General features: G+C 40.6%; 1 protein-coding gene across 1 annotated transcript in view; it reads left to right on the top strand.

The window, feature by feature from the left end:
• The window catches only part of LOC122795777 (1-acyl-sn-glycerol-3-phosphate acyltransferase epsilon-like), an 800,499-nt gene that overhangs the window by 576,639 nt on the left and 208,658 nt on the right, over nucleotides 1-15,202 (top strand). The window contains exon 6 of the mRNA XM_044064106.1: nucleotides 11,523-11,684. Within this exon, the coding sequence (XP_043920041.1) occupies nucleotides 11,523-11,684 (162 nt within the window). The remainder of the gene's footprint in view (nucleotides 1-11,522; nucleotides 11,685-15,202) is intronic.

The raw sequence follows: 15,202 nt of genomic DNA on the forward strand, positions 1-15,202 counted from the left end.
ATGTCTGTCATTATGTTCTGACTTCAGTCCTCAATGATTTGCCAGAAATCATTAAATTTATGAGAAACAGACCAAACGTATGAGGCAAAAATCTGGACATTCTGAAAAAAATCTGTATAGCTGAGAGGTATGCATGCAGGGCATATCCAATTCAGAGATATTTGTAGCCCAATAATGAGTATGAAAATTTGTGTGGTTATTAGTATATACTTTCATAAGCACCATATTTGTGGGTGAACATAAAAATATTTTATTCAGGTGTGTGTAAATATGGATGCTATCAACCATGTCTGTTAATCATAAGATGTGTACATATGTGAATAAATTGCCTATATTCATGCATACACATAGGCGTATGCATGCACATTACTCGAGCAAAAAAAGCATAAAGATTGGCATATATACATGCATGTATACATACACATGTATGCATGTGTATCTAATTATATATTGAGATACATATGTAACTATGCAGGTGCAAAGTGAGTCACAAGTCATGTTTTACATTTGTCATTACTTTTTGAGATGATTTAGGTGATGATAATGATAATCACCAATGAGTTTGTTTGATGTTTTGTTTTTTTGAAGTCATTGATGATTATTCATTGTATACACACAAACACAAAGTTAAGAGACAACACACACACATATATGCTCAGAACACATTATTGATTAAATTTAGAGGTAGTTACACACATGAGGGTGTGGATAACCTAGTTGAAGACAAGGACAGAACAGTAATGTGATGCAGGCTAGTCAGCACCCAGATGTACTAAAAGTATAATTCCATATTGTAGGATAACAGCAGAGCTGTGTGTGTTGTTGGGAAAGTGAATTGATAGAAAACTATGTACACAGTGTATGAATGTTGTACTGCCTGGTATATTATATTCTATAAGTCATTATGGCTACATTACCCTTTAATTATTATTACATTTAATTAGCATTATGTCAGACATTTGGTAGTAGTTTGTAGTCAGACATTTGTAGAAACCTTAAAAGTGACATCAACACACTGACCATACCTTGTGTGTACTGTTGTGGACATTTGAAAAGATGATGGCAGTCCTATACTTGGACTGAGACAACACGTCCTTGTTTTCATTTGATGCATTCAGGTATAGGGTGAAGCACTTCACAGCTTATCAGTGCAGAGCAGTGAGAGCAACCACCAGATGGTGACATATTGAGTGGGAACACTATTCTGTCACTGGCATTAGATCTGTATTCTTGCTGTCTAGACAATACATTTTGTGTGAGTAGACTATTTCTCATTCAGGGGCTGGGATGTGCTTGTATGGTTTGGGTCATCCAGAAGTGTACTGGCAGGCCTTATGTCAATAACATTGCTCATTCATGTCATACTACGACTTCCAGGAGGACATTACTGCATCTGTATATGTTTTTAAGTTTTCTCACTTCTCTGAACTATACAACACTATGTTATGTGATGCTGTCATGTAGTAGATGTACAGAAGTAGTTAATAGGATTGTGAATACCATTCATGGGTCTGGTCAAGGATACTGGTTTGCTAGCATGTAGTGATGCCAAAATGAAAGAAGTGTACATAATTAGGTTCATAGATTCATGGGTTAACAGCAGGCTATTGATTCAGAGTAACATCAGTAGCCTAGTGACAATATCCCATATTGTAAGTACCCAGTGGCAGGACTAATTTATACCTAGTTTTAGGCCCCTTTCAATGACAGCTTCCTAACATTAGTGGATACATAATGACTAAACAATGACTGATTGTCAGTGAAAGTGTTCGGGTCCCTAATGACAGAGTCAGTTTTGGCTAAAGACATAGTTCTACTGCTGCATTTCTTGGCATGTAGTTTTAGGCTGTGCTGCAGGCACCACTTATTGCCGCATGCTAGTTCCCACTGAAAAAATCTGGAAGTCAGATGAGGTTGTGGCAACTCCAGACTTGGTCAGCTACAAATTCTTGATGTCAGCCTTAACACTGTAGAAGTAAACCGATGACAAGTGGTTGTGGAATTGATCACTGTGGGAAACCACATGTAAATACTCTTTTTAAAGACAGAATGCTTCTCAAACAAAAGAGTTGGCTACACCCATTAACCAGTTTGCTATCTAGCAGGTAACATACGAGTTTACAATGACAGTAGTAACCTTGAATTGCACTTCTGAAACAGTTATGTGCACTGCATACACAGTTTCACCAAAAGACCTGCATTATCAGATATGTAGCTAATCTGAAATTTATAGACATTCAAGAATGCCTAGAATTTCACATCTGTCAGTAACACATGTAGAGGCTGTTGTTTTCCAACCACATGAATATAAAGATAGATTATATGATGTTCTTCATGTTTCACTGTTGCAGTCATTACATTTAAGGTAATCTGCTGGCAGGTTGCCCTCAATCGGCCTGATTAACAAAGTCTTGGGTCCTGCGTCGGTTGCTGTCCCCTTCTTCCATGACATCAGGTCGTCAGGGGTATAAAAACATGCATCTGACACCATCGCATCAGTCTTTCTTGCCGCGCGGTGCCCAAAGCAGAAGCAGTTCGCAAGTGCCTGTTGGCTGACTCCTGAAATGTTCGTTTTCGAGTTTTAGAACTGAAGTCTTCAACTTGAAGCTAAGTACCCCATTGGGGAAACTTTTTCTTGCTCTTTACCGATGTCAGTAAAAGTTAATAATTGCATTACTTGTGGAAAGCAAATACTTCACAAAGATTTTCATTTGTACTGTATTCCTTGCCTAGGCCCTGACCATGACGTACCTTGCAGTCGGTTTTGTGCTTTAATCACCGCACTATCTGTCGTCGGTACATTTTTGCCTCTAAATATTTCAGTTCTCTGTTTAATTATCCAGAAATGTCGTCAGGTAGCCATCCGACTACCGGGATTCCGAAAAAACGCAAAGATAAAGACAGAGACAGGCCACTGAGGTCCAAAACTGCCGACGACACTTCTCCTAAGCCAGTCGCCAGTACTCCAGTGAGGCGCTTTCGCAGCCCCTGATACCCGTTACTTCTGATTCGCAGGCCTCTACTGAGACCCATCGGAGTCCGGTATGCTGTGAGAGGCTTCACCTATGGAAACCGCAGATGTCTCTACCTTGGATGGGTGCGGAGCCACTGTGCAGGCACGGCTTCTGAGGGTGTATTCAGGCCTACAGACTTGTATATTAAATCGACTCCACCTTCATTACTAAGGCCTAAATCTCGATCTATATCTAAACAACCGACGCCCAGGCCACATGTTCAGGCCCTATGCCTAAAAAACAAATGATCAAAATGGCTGAATATCTAATTACTCTAATTAGGGGTAGTCACCCCCCCCCCCTCTAAGAGGCCTACGGCTGAGCTTGATTATGAATCTTCTGATCATGTTTGTTCTGATTCTTCTAATGACTTGGATTTGTCCATACCTACTTATGAGGATTCTGATGCAGAGGATTCCATTCCCTCTGCTTCCCCTCCTGAGGATTTTTCTTTTGGGGAAACTTTACATACCTTAAGGGAGCATTTCCACTGGGGAAAGTCAGGAGTTTTCTGATTCAAAAAAGAGGCTTAGGGATTTCCTCCTCCTACCTCAGCATAGACCCTTGGCTATACCTCCTGCACTAGACATTGTTGATGATGTGTTTTTGGAATCCAGTATGGCCCCTGATTCCCTGCCTCTGGCTCCTAGTAAACCTTTATCGTCTTGATAAAGCCTGGGAGAGCCCGGGCGAAAGCGCTTGACTGTATTTCTTGTTTCCAATCAGTTTTTTACTTGTGAGCTGTTTTCATTCGTGCATGTTAAACGTGAAATAAAGGAATTATTGCAGTATTCCATCTGCATCCAGGTCCTGGTGATTTCTTTGGCCGTGAGCTGTTGTAAACCTGACAGATACTACAGGGTTCCTGAGTCCCACAAGTTCCTTTTCAAAAATCCTGTTGCAGATCCAGAAGCCGTTTCTCAGGGGCCCAATGGCATTAAGGCTTCTACTGCTAAAAATCCTACCCCTTCTGATAGAGACTCCAGGGCGCTGGATAGATGGGGTAAGAAGGTTTATACTTCTGCAACCTTGGCAATCCGGGCTTTAAACTGCTAATTTCATATGTTAAAATATCCACAGCATATTATTGGACTGCTTAAACAGAAAAATGATGATGTTTCCTGACTGTGTGGAAAATAAAGATTTACATCATTTGTTGCATTCTGCTGAACAAGTTGGAAAACATACTTTGCAATATGGTTTTGATTCTTTAGAGGCCTCCTGCAGGGCTGCTGTTACTGGCTCTGTGCTTAGGAGGCATGCTTGGCTTAAGGAGCAATCTTTGCCTGATCATGTTAAAGCAAAATTGTTGGATGCTCCTTTAAATCTGGACTGTCTGTTTGCCAATAAGGCTGAAGAAGTTCTAAAAAGATGGAAGATAAAGCTAAAATCTATGCAAACTGTTAAAGATTTCTTACAAGTACAATCTCCAAGATTTAGTAGGCACTGGCCTACTAAGAATTGGTCTTTTCCAGCTCCTTCCAGATCCTCTCAAGCCAAACCCAGACACACCAAAAGCACCAGGTTTCAATCCCAGGGGACTCTCAGAACTCAGCAATGGGAGGCCTCCACTTCCAAATCTGGAAATAACAAGACACCCCCCTATGGTAAACAGTCTCAATGACTTCCTTTTAAAATGACCAAGTATTTACCTTTTAGCCGCCCCTTTGGGGGGGAAATATTGCTCTTCGTGCAAAGAACTGGGAACTCAAAACCCAGGACAAATGGGTTTTAAATATAGTGTCCCAGGGATGCAGATTTCATTTCCACATGTTGCCAGCACCAAACAGGTGGCCAGACCTGCCCCCAAATCATTGGACAGAGGCTCAAAAACAAGTACTTTACCTCTTAAACATGGGGGCTATTCAACCAGTACCAGAAGAGGAAAAGGGACAAGGTTTCTATTCCAAGCTCTTTCTGGTACCCAGAAAAGACAAATCATGACATCCAATTCTGGACCTGTCTACTCTAAACACCTTTCTGGACATTCCAAAATTCAAGATGCTGACTCCTCACCAGTTACTTCCTATGCTAGGCAAAGATGCCTGGTTGGCGACTCTAGATTTAAAAGAAGCATACCTGCACATCCCAATCAGGGAATCTTGCAGAAGATGCCTATGCTTCAAAGCAGGCTACTTGCATTATCAGTTCTCTGCACTGCCCTTTGGTTTATCTACTGCACCCAGGGTATTCTGAAAGTGCCTGGCTCCAGTTATTGCATTTTGCAGGCAAAGAAATATTCAAATATATCCATACCTGGACGATTGTCTAATTCAGGCAGAAAACCAGGGCATACTTCTAAATCATCTAGCGTTTGTAAAAAGGGTTCTAAGTTCCCTGGGGTACACCTTAAACGAAAAGAAATCACAACTGGTACTCTCTCAACAGATTACATTCCTGGGTGCAAGCTTGAATACAACTGGCCAGATGGTTTTCCTCACGCCAGAGAAGCAAATGAATTTGGTAACTTAAAACAAGTGGCCACAAAACCCCTGCTGTCTGCAAGACAAATACTGCAAGCCTTGGGGTTCATGGCCTCCTGCATTCTTCTAATTCCATATGCAAGACTGCATATGAGGAAACTACAGTGGTACTTAAAAAGTCTATGGAGTCAACATTGTGACAGCCTGAAAACGATGATTCCTGTCATACCTTGCCTACTCCTGTAATTCCTATGGTGGGCAGAGGCCTGCCACCATAACAAGGGACTGCCATTCGCACTACCCCTTGCTGCCCAAACCCTAACTACAGATTCATCAGACTATGCATGGGGGGCTCACCTGGCAGGGAAGTGCATTCAGGACAAATGGGACCCAAATTAAATGCATCTACATATCAATAAAAAAGAAATGTTAACTGTACAGAAGGCTCTGACAGCCTTCAAGGACTACATTCTTCCAGGACAACTAATGATAAAGGTGGACAGCACCACGGTTATGTGGTACATAATCAAGCGGGGGGGGTACACATTCTTACCCCCTCTGCAGACTAGCCATGGCATTGCGGAACACAGCCTTGAGCTACCAAGTGCACCTACAAGCTCATTTCCTGCCAGGAAAGTTGAATACACTGGCAGACGGACTAAGCAGAAATCTCATGGACCCACACGAGTGGAAACTTGAACCACGGATTTTCAACATGTTGACAAGCAAATGGGGGAGCCCAGACATAGATCTATTTGCCTCCCCCCAGAACTACCATTTGAACAAGTTTTGTACAAGGACTCCCCGCAAAGAAGCCTGGAAAGTGGATGCTCTGTCCTTCAGCTGGAAAAGCCTATCAGTCTACACCTTTCCCCCTCTACCTCTGCTCTCCAAGGTTCTGCTAAAGGTCAAACAGAACAAACCAAGAATGATTTTGATTGCTCCAGACTGGCCACGCCAACACTGGTACCCATTCCTGCTCAGTGTTTCACAAATATCTCCATGGCACCTGCCTCAGACCTCTTCCTTGCTGTCTCAGCAGGAGAACCAAATTCTGCACCCTCAGTTTCCAACATTGAACCTTGCAGCCTGGCTAATCACTTAAATTCACCCTTATCATCCCTCAGCAATTGCATTCATTTCTGCTATAAGCACCATGGAAAACCTATCCCCCAGGGGATCAGATCTCACTCCACCAGGGCTGCATCTACTTCTGCAGTCTTTCTCAGAGGTGTTCCTACCAGGGATATTCTAGAAGCTACTACCTGGAGTTCTGTACATACTTTCACTAAGCATTATCATTTACCAATGTTCTCTAAATCCAGAGCTGGTTTTGCCACTGCTGTCTTGCAGGGCCTTATAGCTAGCCCTAATGCTGTATAAGCACCTCCTCCCAACCATAGCTTTGGGAATCTACCCAAATGTAATGACTGCAACAGTGAAACACGAAGAACATAGTACAGTTGTGTACACTTACCATAAATATAGATGTTCGAGTGTATTCACTGTTGCAGTCCTGGTTACCCTCCTTCCAGCCCCCTACTTTTCTCTGGCTATACCTCTACTTTCTTTTACTATGCTTAAAAGCCTTTTTGATGTATTTGCTTTTGGTTGGAGGTATATTTTTGTGTTTTTTCATTTTATTGGCTCCCCATTAGGGGGGGCACCTGACATCTGGGGCAAGAAAAACTGATGTAATGGTGTTGAATGCATGTTTTATACCCCTGACGACCTGACGTCATGGAAGAAGGGACTGCAACCGACGCAGGACCCAAGACTTTGTTAATCAGGCCGACTGAGGGCAACCTGCCAGCAGATTACCCTAAATGTAATGACTACAACAGTGAATACACTAGAACGTCTACATTTATGGTAAGTGTACACAACTGTACTTTACATACATACATAGAAAAATAGCTACTATAACTTGTTAAAATATAGGGTTATCGATGGCATGAGATTTTGGTTGCAGCACTTAATTTTTACTGCCTTAGTCTTACCTACCATAATATACTAAGGATGATGCTGAAAAGTATACGGAGAAATGTATCGACTGCATTTGCTTCAACTTTCAAATGCTAATTAGTTTAAACTAACTATACTTCACTCAAACATTCAGGAAAGATGTGAAAACTGAAAACATTTTACCACAATGAATGACAGAAAAAAGTGAGAAAAGAAATACAGTAGGATGGAATCAGACAAATAGTTATGATGTGATTTCTGAAGGATAAAATACAACATCAGCTAATGAGAAAATACTTTTAGAACAGTGATTAGATTCAGTTCCAAAGCTGCATGACATTTTTAGAGAAAAGATGCAAATTATTTTATTATTTTAGAATGTTTGGACATTTGTTACTCAACATGTTTCCTTGCAAGGCACAACTGTCCAAAGCAATGGTGTGCTGTAAAATTAGGGAAAATCTGTATGATTATAAAACCACACCTCTCAACACACACTAACAAGCAACACTAATAACAGACCATATGAAAAATAATTGCCGCTGGAAGGAAAAAGATTTGTAGCAACAAGCATGAAAAATACTATTGCCTGGGCTTGAATAATTATTAGAGACAGTTTTACAAAAGAAAAACAATTACATAATGAAGCAGCTATCACTTCATTGCTAAAGAGGCTCCAGGTCAGTGTGTGATAAGTTAGCCTCTCTAGCTGAGTAAAATCCAGTCATTCAGCTAATCTAATTGCTCATGAGCGGGGGAAGGAGAATAGAAAAGGACAAACTGCAACTAAGCACTTCCTCTAACAAACCCCCAGTGAGAGTTTGTGTAATCCGACCTGCAGTATGCTAAAAAGGCTCTCTGAAAACCTTGCATCTAGGTGAACATGTGACTTGCACAGTACCAAAATGTAAACAAACTCGTCTAGCAAAAAATCTGAGATAGTGCCCCTTTCATATTTTTTGTTCCAACGGCTCCACCCTCTGACCAGTATATTGTAACATTGTGCATGCAGCAATTTGTTCAGCATTTTTGTACACCAGTGCTTTAAACCTGTCCGCTGTATTATATTCTGCAGATATGCATAGTTTAAAACTTATTTTCAGTATTTTTTCCAACAGTCTGACTTTGTTGTTTGTCTGTATGCCGCAGAGGCATTTTCAGATTTCAGTGAATCAATTTTTGTCTCTTTCATAGTAATAAAAAGCAGGCCTTTAACATGTTTCTGCTCAACAACATAACCATTTTTTAACACGTCTAGTTTTATGCATTTTAGAAAAATGTTTTCTAACACGTATTCTGTAATGTTTATTAAAAGTAAGACTGTGCCTACTTGTCCATCTTATAGCCATGCCAACTACATGAGACTTGCATTTCAGTGATCTCATGGGTTTTTTCTCGTTGGAGGCACTGCTGATATTATTTTCTCTTTCATCATTTGGTGGTGTAGATTTTGCATTATTTCATATATTTGACTGTTTACTAGAGTTTATTTTACACCAACCAGTTTTATCATTTAATGTAATTGTTTTAGTAACTTGATGTGTTTCACAATCATCCTAAACTGTTGACAGTGTTAGTTTTTTTCATTTAAAAGTATTCCCCTTACCTTAGTTCATCATTTTTATACTGCATACTATTCCGTCTAATACTGAGTCATGCACCTCATCAGTTTCAGAGTGAATGGCTGTATTTTTCAGTTTCGTAACATAAGCATCTATAGGCCATACAAGACCTTGTGCTGTTGTGAAGAACAGTTGTCAAATTGCAAATTATTTCTGGGAGCAGTAATAATTTAAGTTCTTTTTTTTTGTTGTTATTCTTCTCTTTAACAAAATTACTTGTTAAATACCTTTAATTTTTTCCCACAGCTGTAATTAGAAATGTTGTGTATTGTTTCATTTCAAGCTTTCTGGCTAAGCCACAAGCTGTGAGGAATAAATCAAAATTAAAATTTTCTCCTAATTTTCCATGTATTGAGAGAATTCCAAGAGGATGAAGTTGAAACAGTTTTTCTATTGTGAATTAAGCTAGAGTACTTTCAGTGATTTGTAGTATGGAAAGTATGTATATTTCTTCGTGAAAGCAAATTTAGTTTATTTTTTCAAACATGTCTTCACTTCTTAAATCATGCAATATGTGTGGATTTGTCAGGATGATGAATAAACATAACAGAGGTACTGAGGATGTGTTCACAAGGTCTATATATTAAAGTGAACTGTTGTGAAAATGTCAATCACATAGCCTGAAAATTCTTACAGGTAGCTCATTAGTATTTAAAGATGTATACTCTGCATGTTTCATATTTTTTTTTCTATGTGGAGTCCGTGCTTTGTGTCCTTCCTTTGTCACTATAGTTTTTTGGTGGATGCTTTGGTTCCTTCCCACATACCAGAGATGTGGCATTGATAATTTAGTAATCCTTCAGATTTGCCAAGAGGCATATATAATATATGCATCAGTGTTTGTGTTGAGTGCATACACTTTTGTATGTTTGTTTCATGCATCAGACTGGCATCCTGACTAGAATTAGTTTCTCTACCTTGCATTCATTGAGTGCTGAGTTATACCACATCTCCTCTTAAACCTTGAGTGTATAAAATGTTATCAAAGTGTTAACGTATGAGTTGGTGTACCTTGTAAGTTTGATTGTGATGAGGTGAAAGAAATTATTGCAACAACATAATAAATAATCTTAACTCAAAACTTGACTGAACCAAAGTGGCCAGATCAGCTGTTGGTTGCTATCATATACAAACTGCCCTGGCACAGCCATGACAGCAAAAGAAAAAATGTCATTTCTGAGTACTCTTTTGATTTTATGAATTAAGTAATGGACTTGTTAATATTTCCTGGTGTGTGTAAGAATGCTTATATGCATATAAATATTCATGTACATACATATATAAAAGTATACGTGTGTATGTGCATTTGTATAGACACAGATGCTCCTGATCAGTGATCACTTGCTGTTGCTCAGAGGTTGTTCCCCCATCCCCTAAAATCATCATTTTCCGAACTTGCTTTTAAATGTGATCACGTCAAAAAATAAGGATTACAGTGCTGTATTTCAACTTGTGTCTCTCTGTCTCACACATACTGTCTAGCAAGACGGGGAGATGATCATTTCCTTCACGTACAGACTGTTCCATCCCCAAAATAACCATTTTCTTAATGGATACACCTCAGAGTCCTGAGTGTAAACGTTGTCTAGTCTCCTACTAGAAGCAATACTTGCTGCTGTTGCCACCATCACTGTTGAATAATTAGCACATTGGCTGATTGCTCTGACCAGTGTGTGCTGTTAACACTGCCCACATAATGACCTTAGTGATTTCTGCTTGGTGTATAACCTGCAAGAGAAGAATATCCCTGAGGACTGGAGCTTCTGCTCCTTGTGGAATAAGCACACATATGATGGGATATCTCTGGTAAGGTTTTACATCTAAGCAAGTGATATCATTGCTACCTCACATAGTAGCAGACTGTAGAACAGCTGGCATTAAACCTGTATTTGTGTGAATGGCACAGAATGTAGATTGGTAGCGTTGTCGCCTCACAGCAAGACGCTGTCTGGTTCGATTCTCAGCAAGAGCGTCTTCTGCGTGGAGACGTGCGTGAATGGGTGTACCTTCGTTGAAGGTTGTGCATCAGGGCTGGTAACTCGGCATGTAAAAATCAACTACCAATCATTAGCGGACCGGAGTTCCACTGTGGCGACCCCTAACCGGGAAAAGCCGAAAGACACAACAACAGCAACAACTAATGATTAACATCACATCTGGGTTTATTTTAGGAATTTCACTTTCTTCATTCATTGTTAAATTAAATCAACATTTGTTCCTAAGATGTTCTAAAGTTAGTTTGTTTAATCATAATTTGGTTTTTGAAATAATAAAAAAATGTAAGATAATTGGGTTAACTCCGTATTCAATGTTCTGATCATGTCATTGGGTGCTCAAGTAAATTGTCTGTAGTAGAACTTCATTTTCCCTTGGGTTATTGAGGTTACTTCGTATTGGATATAAAGTCTCACATTGTTCTGGGACATGCAGCATTACTAAGTAAGCACTCTGTCTTGTACTACTTCTTATTTAACTTTTCTGATTTTCTTTTTTCTTAGGTCTTGCAGTTTTACAGCATGTATTAACACCTCGTGTAAAGGCAACTCATGTTGCCATTGACTCAATGAAGGATCATATAGATGCCATATATGATGTAACAGTAGCATATGAAGGAACAGTAGACAACAGAGGACAGAGAAAATTAGCACCATCCATGCCAGGTAATCTTCTGTGAAATATGTAATTGTAGAGAATTAATCTTTTATAACATGTTGTGAAATTACGATAATTCTTTTTCATTAAACCTTTCACTACTACTGTTTAACTAGTAAATGTTGAAGATGTTTTATCAAGATGTCCTTGTACTTAAAACGGAAAAGTTAACTGGTATGTTTTGCTTAAATCATTACATTTAATTGTGTGTTTTCACTACTGTTCAGAATTTATGTATGTACATTTCTGATGTTAGAGAAATTACCACAACTTGTATATTGGCACGCTCCTCATCAATGAGTCCTTAGTTGAGAAATGTGTCATGTAGATGAATGTACTTTCAGTAAACACAGAGTAAGTGCTGTTTGCCGAAACTGTTTTCATTGGCAGTGGAATTTGCTTTTTGCTCCACTGCTGTCCAGTCTTGGAGTTGGTTTATATAAGCTTTGGGGAGGTGCAGGGGGGCTTGCCCCTTGTTAAAAAAAAAAAAAAAAAAAAAATGTTATATTGTTTGCTGAAGGTGGTTTTGGTGCCTGGTTTTTGGTTTGTTTCGTTTTATGAAATTACCTTCAGTGAATCGACATGCATCCCCTTGGTTGAGTTTATTTTCTCCATCAATTGCAATTTGGCAAAAAGTTCTAGGAAGAACCTTTTCACTGACATCCTTGCACCTTTGTAAATGCATTTCAAAAGTAATGTCATAGCACACTGAAAGCATGCATCCCCGTCTACTCACAGTTTTTTGGTAGGCATACAGTTCAGATAATGATGCTTGCTGTCATCAGCAAAGTCTTGCACTCGCATATCTAACTAATTGCCAGCATCTTAAATGACAATTGCATATCCAGCCAAAACTCACATCAGCATTACTTTTACTGTCTTAGGGAGGAGCATAACACTAACTGCCACAAGTACCAGTATCATATTCTTGTAACTGAGAGGAACATAGGGAGAATCTTTTGGCCTACTTCGTATGTAAAAAGATAACAGCCATTGAGAGCTCTTAGCCCAAGGATTGTTGAGAACATCTTTCACACAGTTCAAAAATGAGTTATTCATCATTCTGTGATCAGGCATTTGTAAAGGCCTTATTATTCTTAAAGACCATTGTTTAGTCAACCCATTTCCTGCAAGCACTTTGCTTCTCCTCTGCTGCTGAGGGCTTGAACTCGCACCAGTCCTGGGCTTTGGTGGAAAATGTTTCATCTTCAGATGGTGCATCCCTTGCTGCCACCCTGGATGTGTATTGTGAGGATGTTCTTTGTGTTTCACTGTTGCAAGCATCACACTTAGGTTCAGAGGTAGGTACTAGGCTATCTGCCCGAGGGCATTTATAAGCCTAGCCAGAGTGTCGGCTTTCGCCGCCCCATTGATTAATTAACTGAGCCTCTGTCAAGCAGAGCCAATGAAGTGATCCCAGGGGTGTACTTTCTGTTACCCATCCACTTGTCAAGGCTTCTCTTGAAGAGTGTTAGTGAGGGGCTCTGCCTAATGTAGTTAGGAATTTTGTTCCAAAGCATGGGGAGTCTCTGTGACAGGACTCTATCCCTCCAGCATGTTCTATTTATTGTTGTGGCGAGGTTTAGCTCACTAGAGCGGGTGGCTCGCAGTGACTTGGATTTCTTTAGGTGGAGCATGTCCATCAATTCTGAGTTGGACATAGCTTTGCAAGTCAGACAGACATTACCTCTGAGTAAGCGATATACCACTGAGTACAGCCGGAGTTTTTTCAGTAGGGCTGCATAGGACATATGTTTGAGGCCAGTAATCCTCTTGGTGAGGTGCTTTTGTGGTCTTCCAAGCTGTTGGAAGTGTCGTGTGAGGTACATCCCAAATGGGGCATTGTACTCTATGATGGGTCTGAGTGACGAGTAGAGGGGCACTATAACCTCTTTATTTCTAGATGCAAACCCCTTAGTAATTAGATGGGCCACATAGAAGGATTTCCTAACTACTTTGGCAATATGATTGTCAAAGGAGAGATTACTATCTACCTGGGTCCCCGGATCTCTTATTACCTCTTCTGTATTAAGGGGGCTGCCGCCTATGTGGTAATTTGTGGGTGTTTTGTTTTTCCCAAACGGGATGACTATGCATTTTTTGGCATTTAGCTTGAGGCCATGACTTTGACACCAGGTGTCTGTCTCACTAAGGCCTTTTTGGAGGATGTCCATGTCAACCGGAGAGTCAGTTATGGCTCCCAGTTTGCAATCATCGGTGAACTTGGTTAGCCATAGTCCTCCTGTGTTTGCCTGTACTTCTGAGAAATATATGCCGAACAGTAGGGGTCCGAGAACTGAGCCTTGCAGGACACCTCTTGTGACTGGTTTAGTCAGACCTGGAGCCCGCTATTCTTACCGTGTGAGTTCTGTCTGTAAGCCAGTTGGCAATCCATCTTGTGACGTAGGGGGGTTATGTTCAGGCTGGTGAGTTTTTCTATAATACCAGAGTGAGGAATGGTGTCGAACGCCTTGGCGAGGTCAAGGTAGGCTGTGTGAACAACCTTTCCCTCGTCTATGGCCTTGGTAACTGTCTCGAAGAAGTCAACCAGGTTTAGTAGGCATGATCTGCCCTTAACAAAGCCGAACTTGGTCGGGTCAAGTGTTTGGAGGTTCCCAATGTCTTTGTTAATGAGTTCCATGATGATGCGCTCCATAGCCTTGCAGACCAGGTTAGTCAGGCTTATGGGGCGATAGTTACCTGGGTCAATTGTGGCCCCTCCTTTGTGGAGCGGAATAACCATTGCTGTGCGCCATTCTATGGGCACGTAGCCTGTGGAGAGGCTGAGGATGAACAGCGTGTTTAGGTGGGGGGTTAGTTCGTTCTGTAGTTCTTGCAAGACGCAGCCTAGGACACCATCTGGCCCCATTGATGCTGTGTTTTTGGCTTTTGAAAGGGCTGTTTTCACCTGTGCTTCTGTGCTTTCCGGGACACTACACTTTTCCAGTATTGTTGTGGGCCCTTTTGAAGGTGAGAGGGAGGTGAAGTTTGCACTGAAATCTATCTGACATTATGTTGGCAATATCAGTAGGTTCAGTATATTTTGTGCTATTTTGCATATCTGCGAGTTGCCACTTAGATTCTTGACATAGCTAAAGAATGCTTTGTGGTTATCGTTCGAATGCTTGGCTATTTTTCTTTCGAAGTTAGCCTTGGATGATTTTATGAGGGACCTTAGTTTCTTACTGTTACTGATCAGGGATGTCTTTCCTTGGGATTTGCTTTTTTTCTGAACTAGTTTCCTCCTTTCATTGTATAACCTGTTTATGGCAGAGGTCCGCCAGACTGGTTTCCTTCTCTTAGGGGAGTGAGTCTTGGTTTTGCTAGGGATGGCACTATCCATGCATCCTTGTAGGTGCTCATAGAGTGCAGTTGTAAAGGATTCTGCATCTTGGGCAGTGTTATCCTTTAGCATGGGGGCTGTGAAGCTTACCACCTCTGCCTTAAGTAAGATGAAGTTTTCTTTAGAAAAGATTTTCACTGTGGTTTCCTTGGTTGGGGGTGGTGGTGGGGTGTGGACATCCAG

The sequence above is a fragment of the Protopterus annectens genome, chromosome 2.part2 (assembly GCF_019279795.1).
Source record: "Protopterus annectens isolate FY-2018-M chromosome 2.part2, PAN1.0, whole genome shotgun sequence".
Lineage (NCBI taxonomy): Eukaryota > Metazoa > Chordata > Ceratodontiformes > Protopteridae > Protopterus > Protopterus annectens.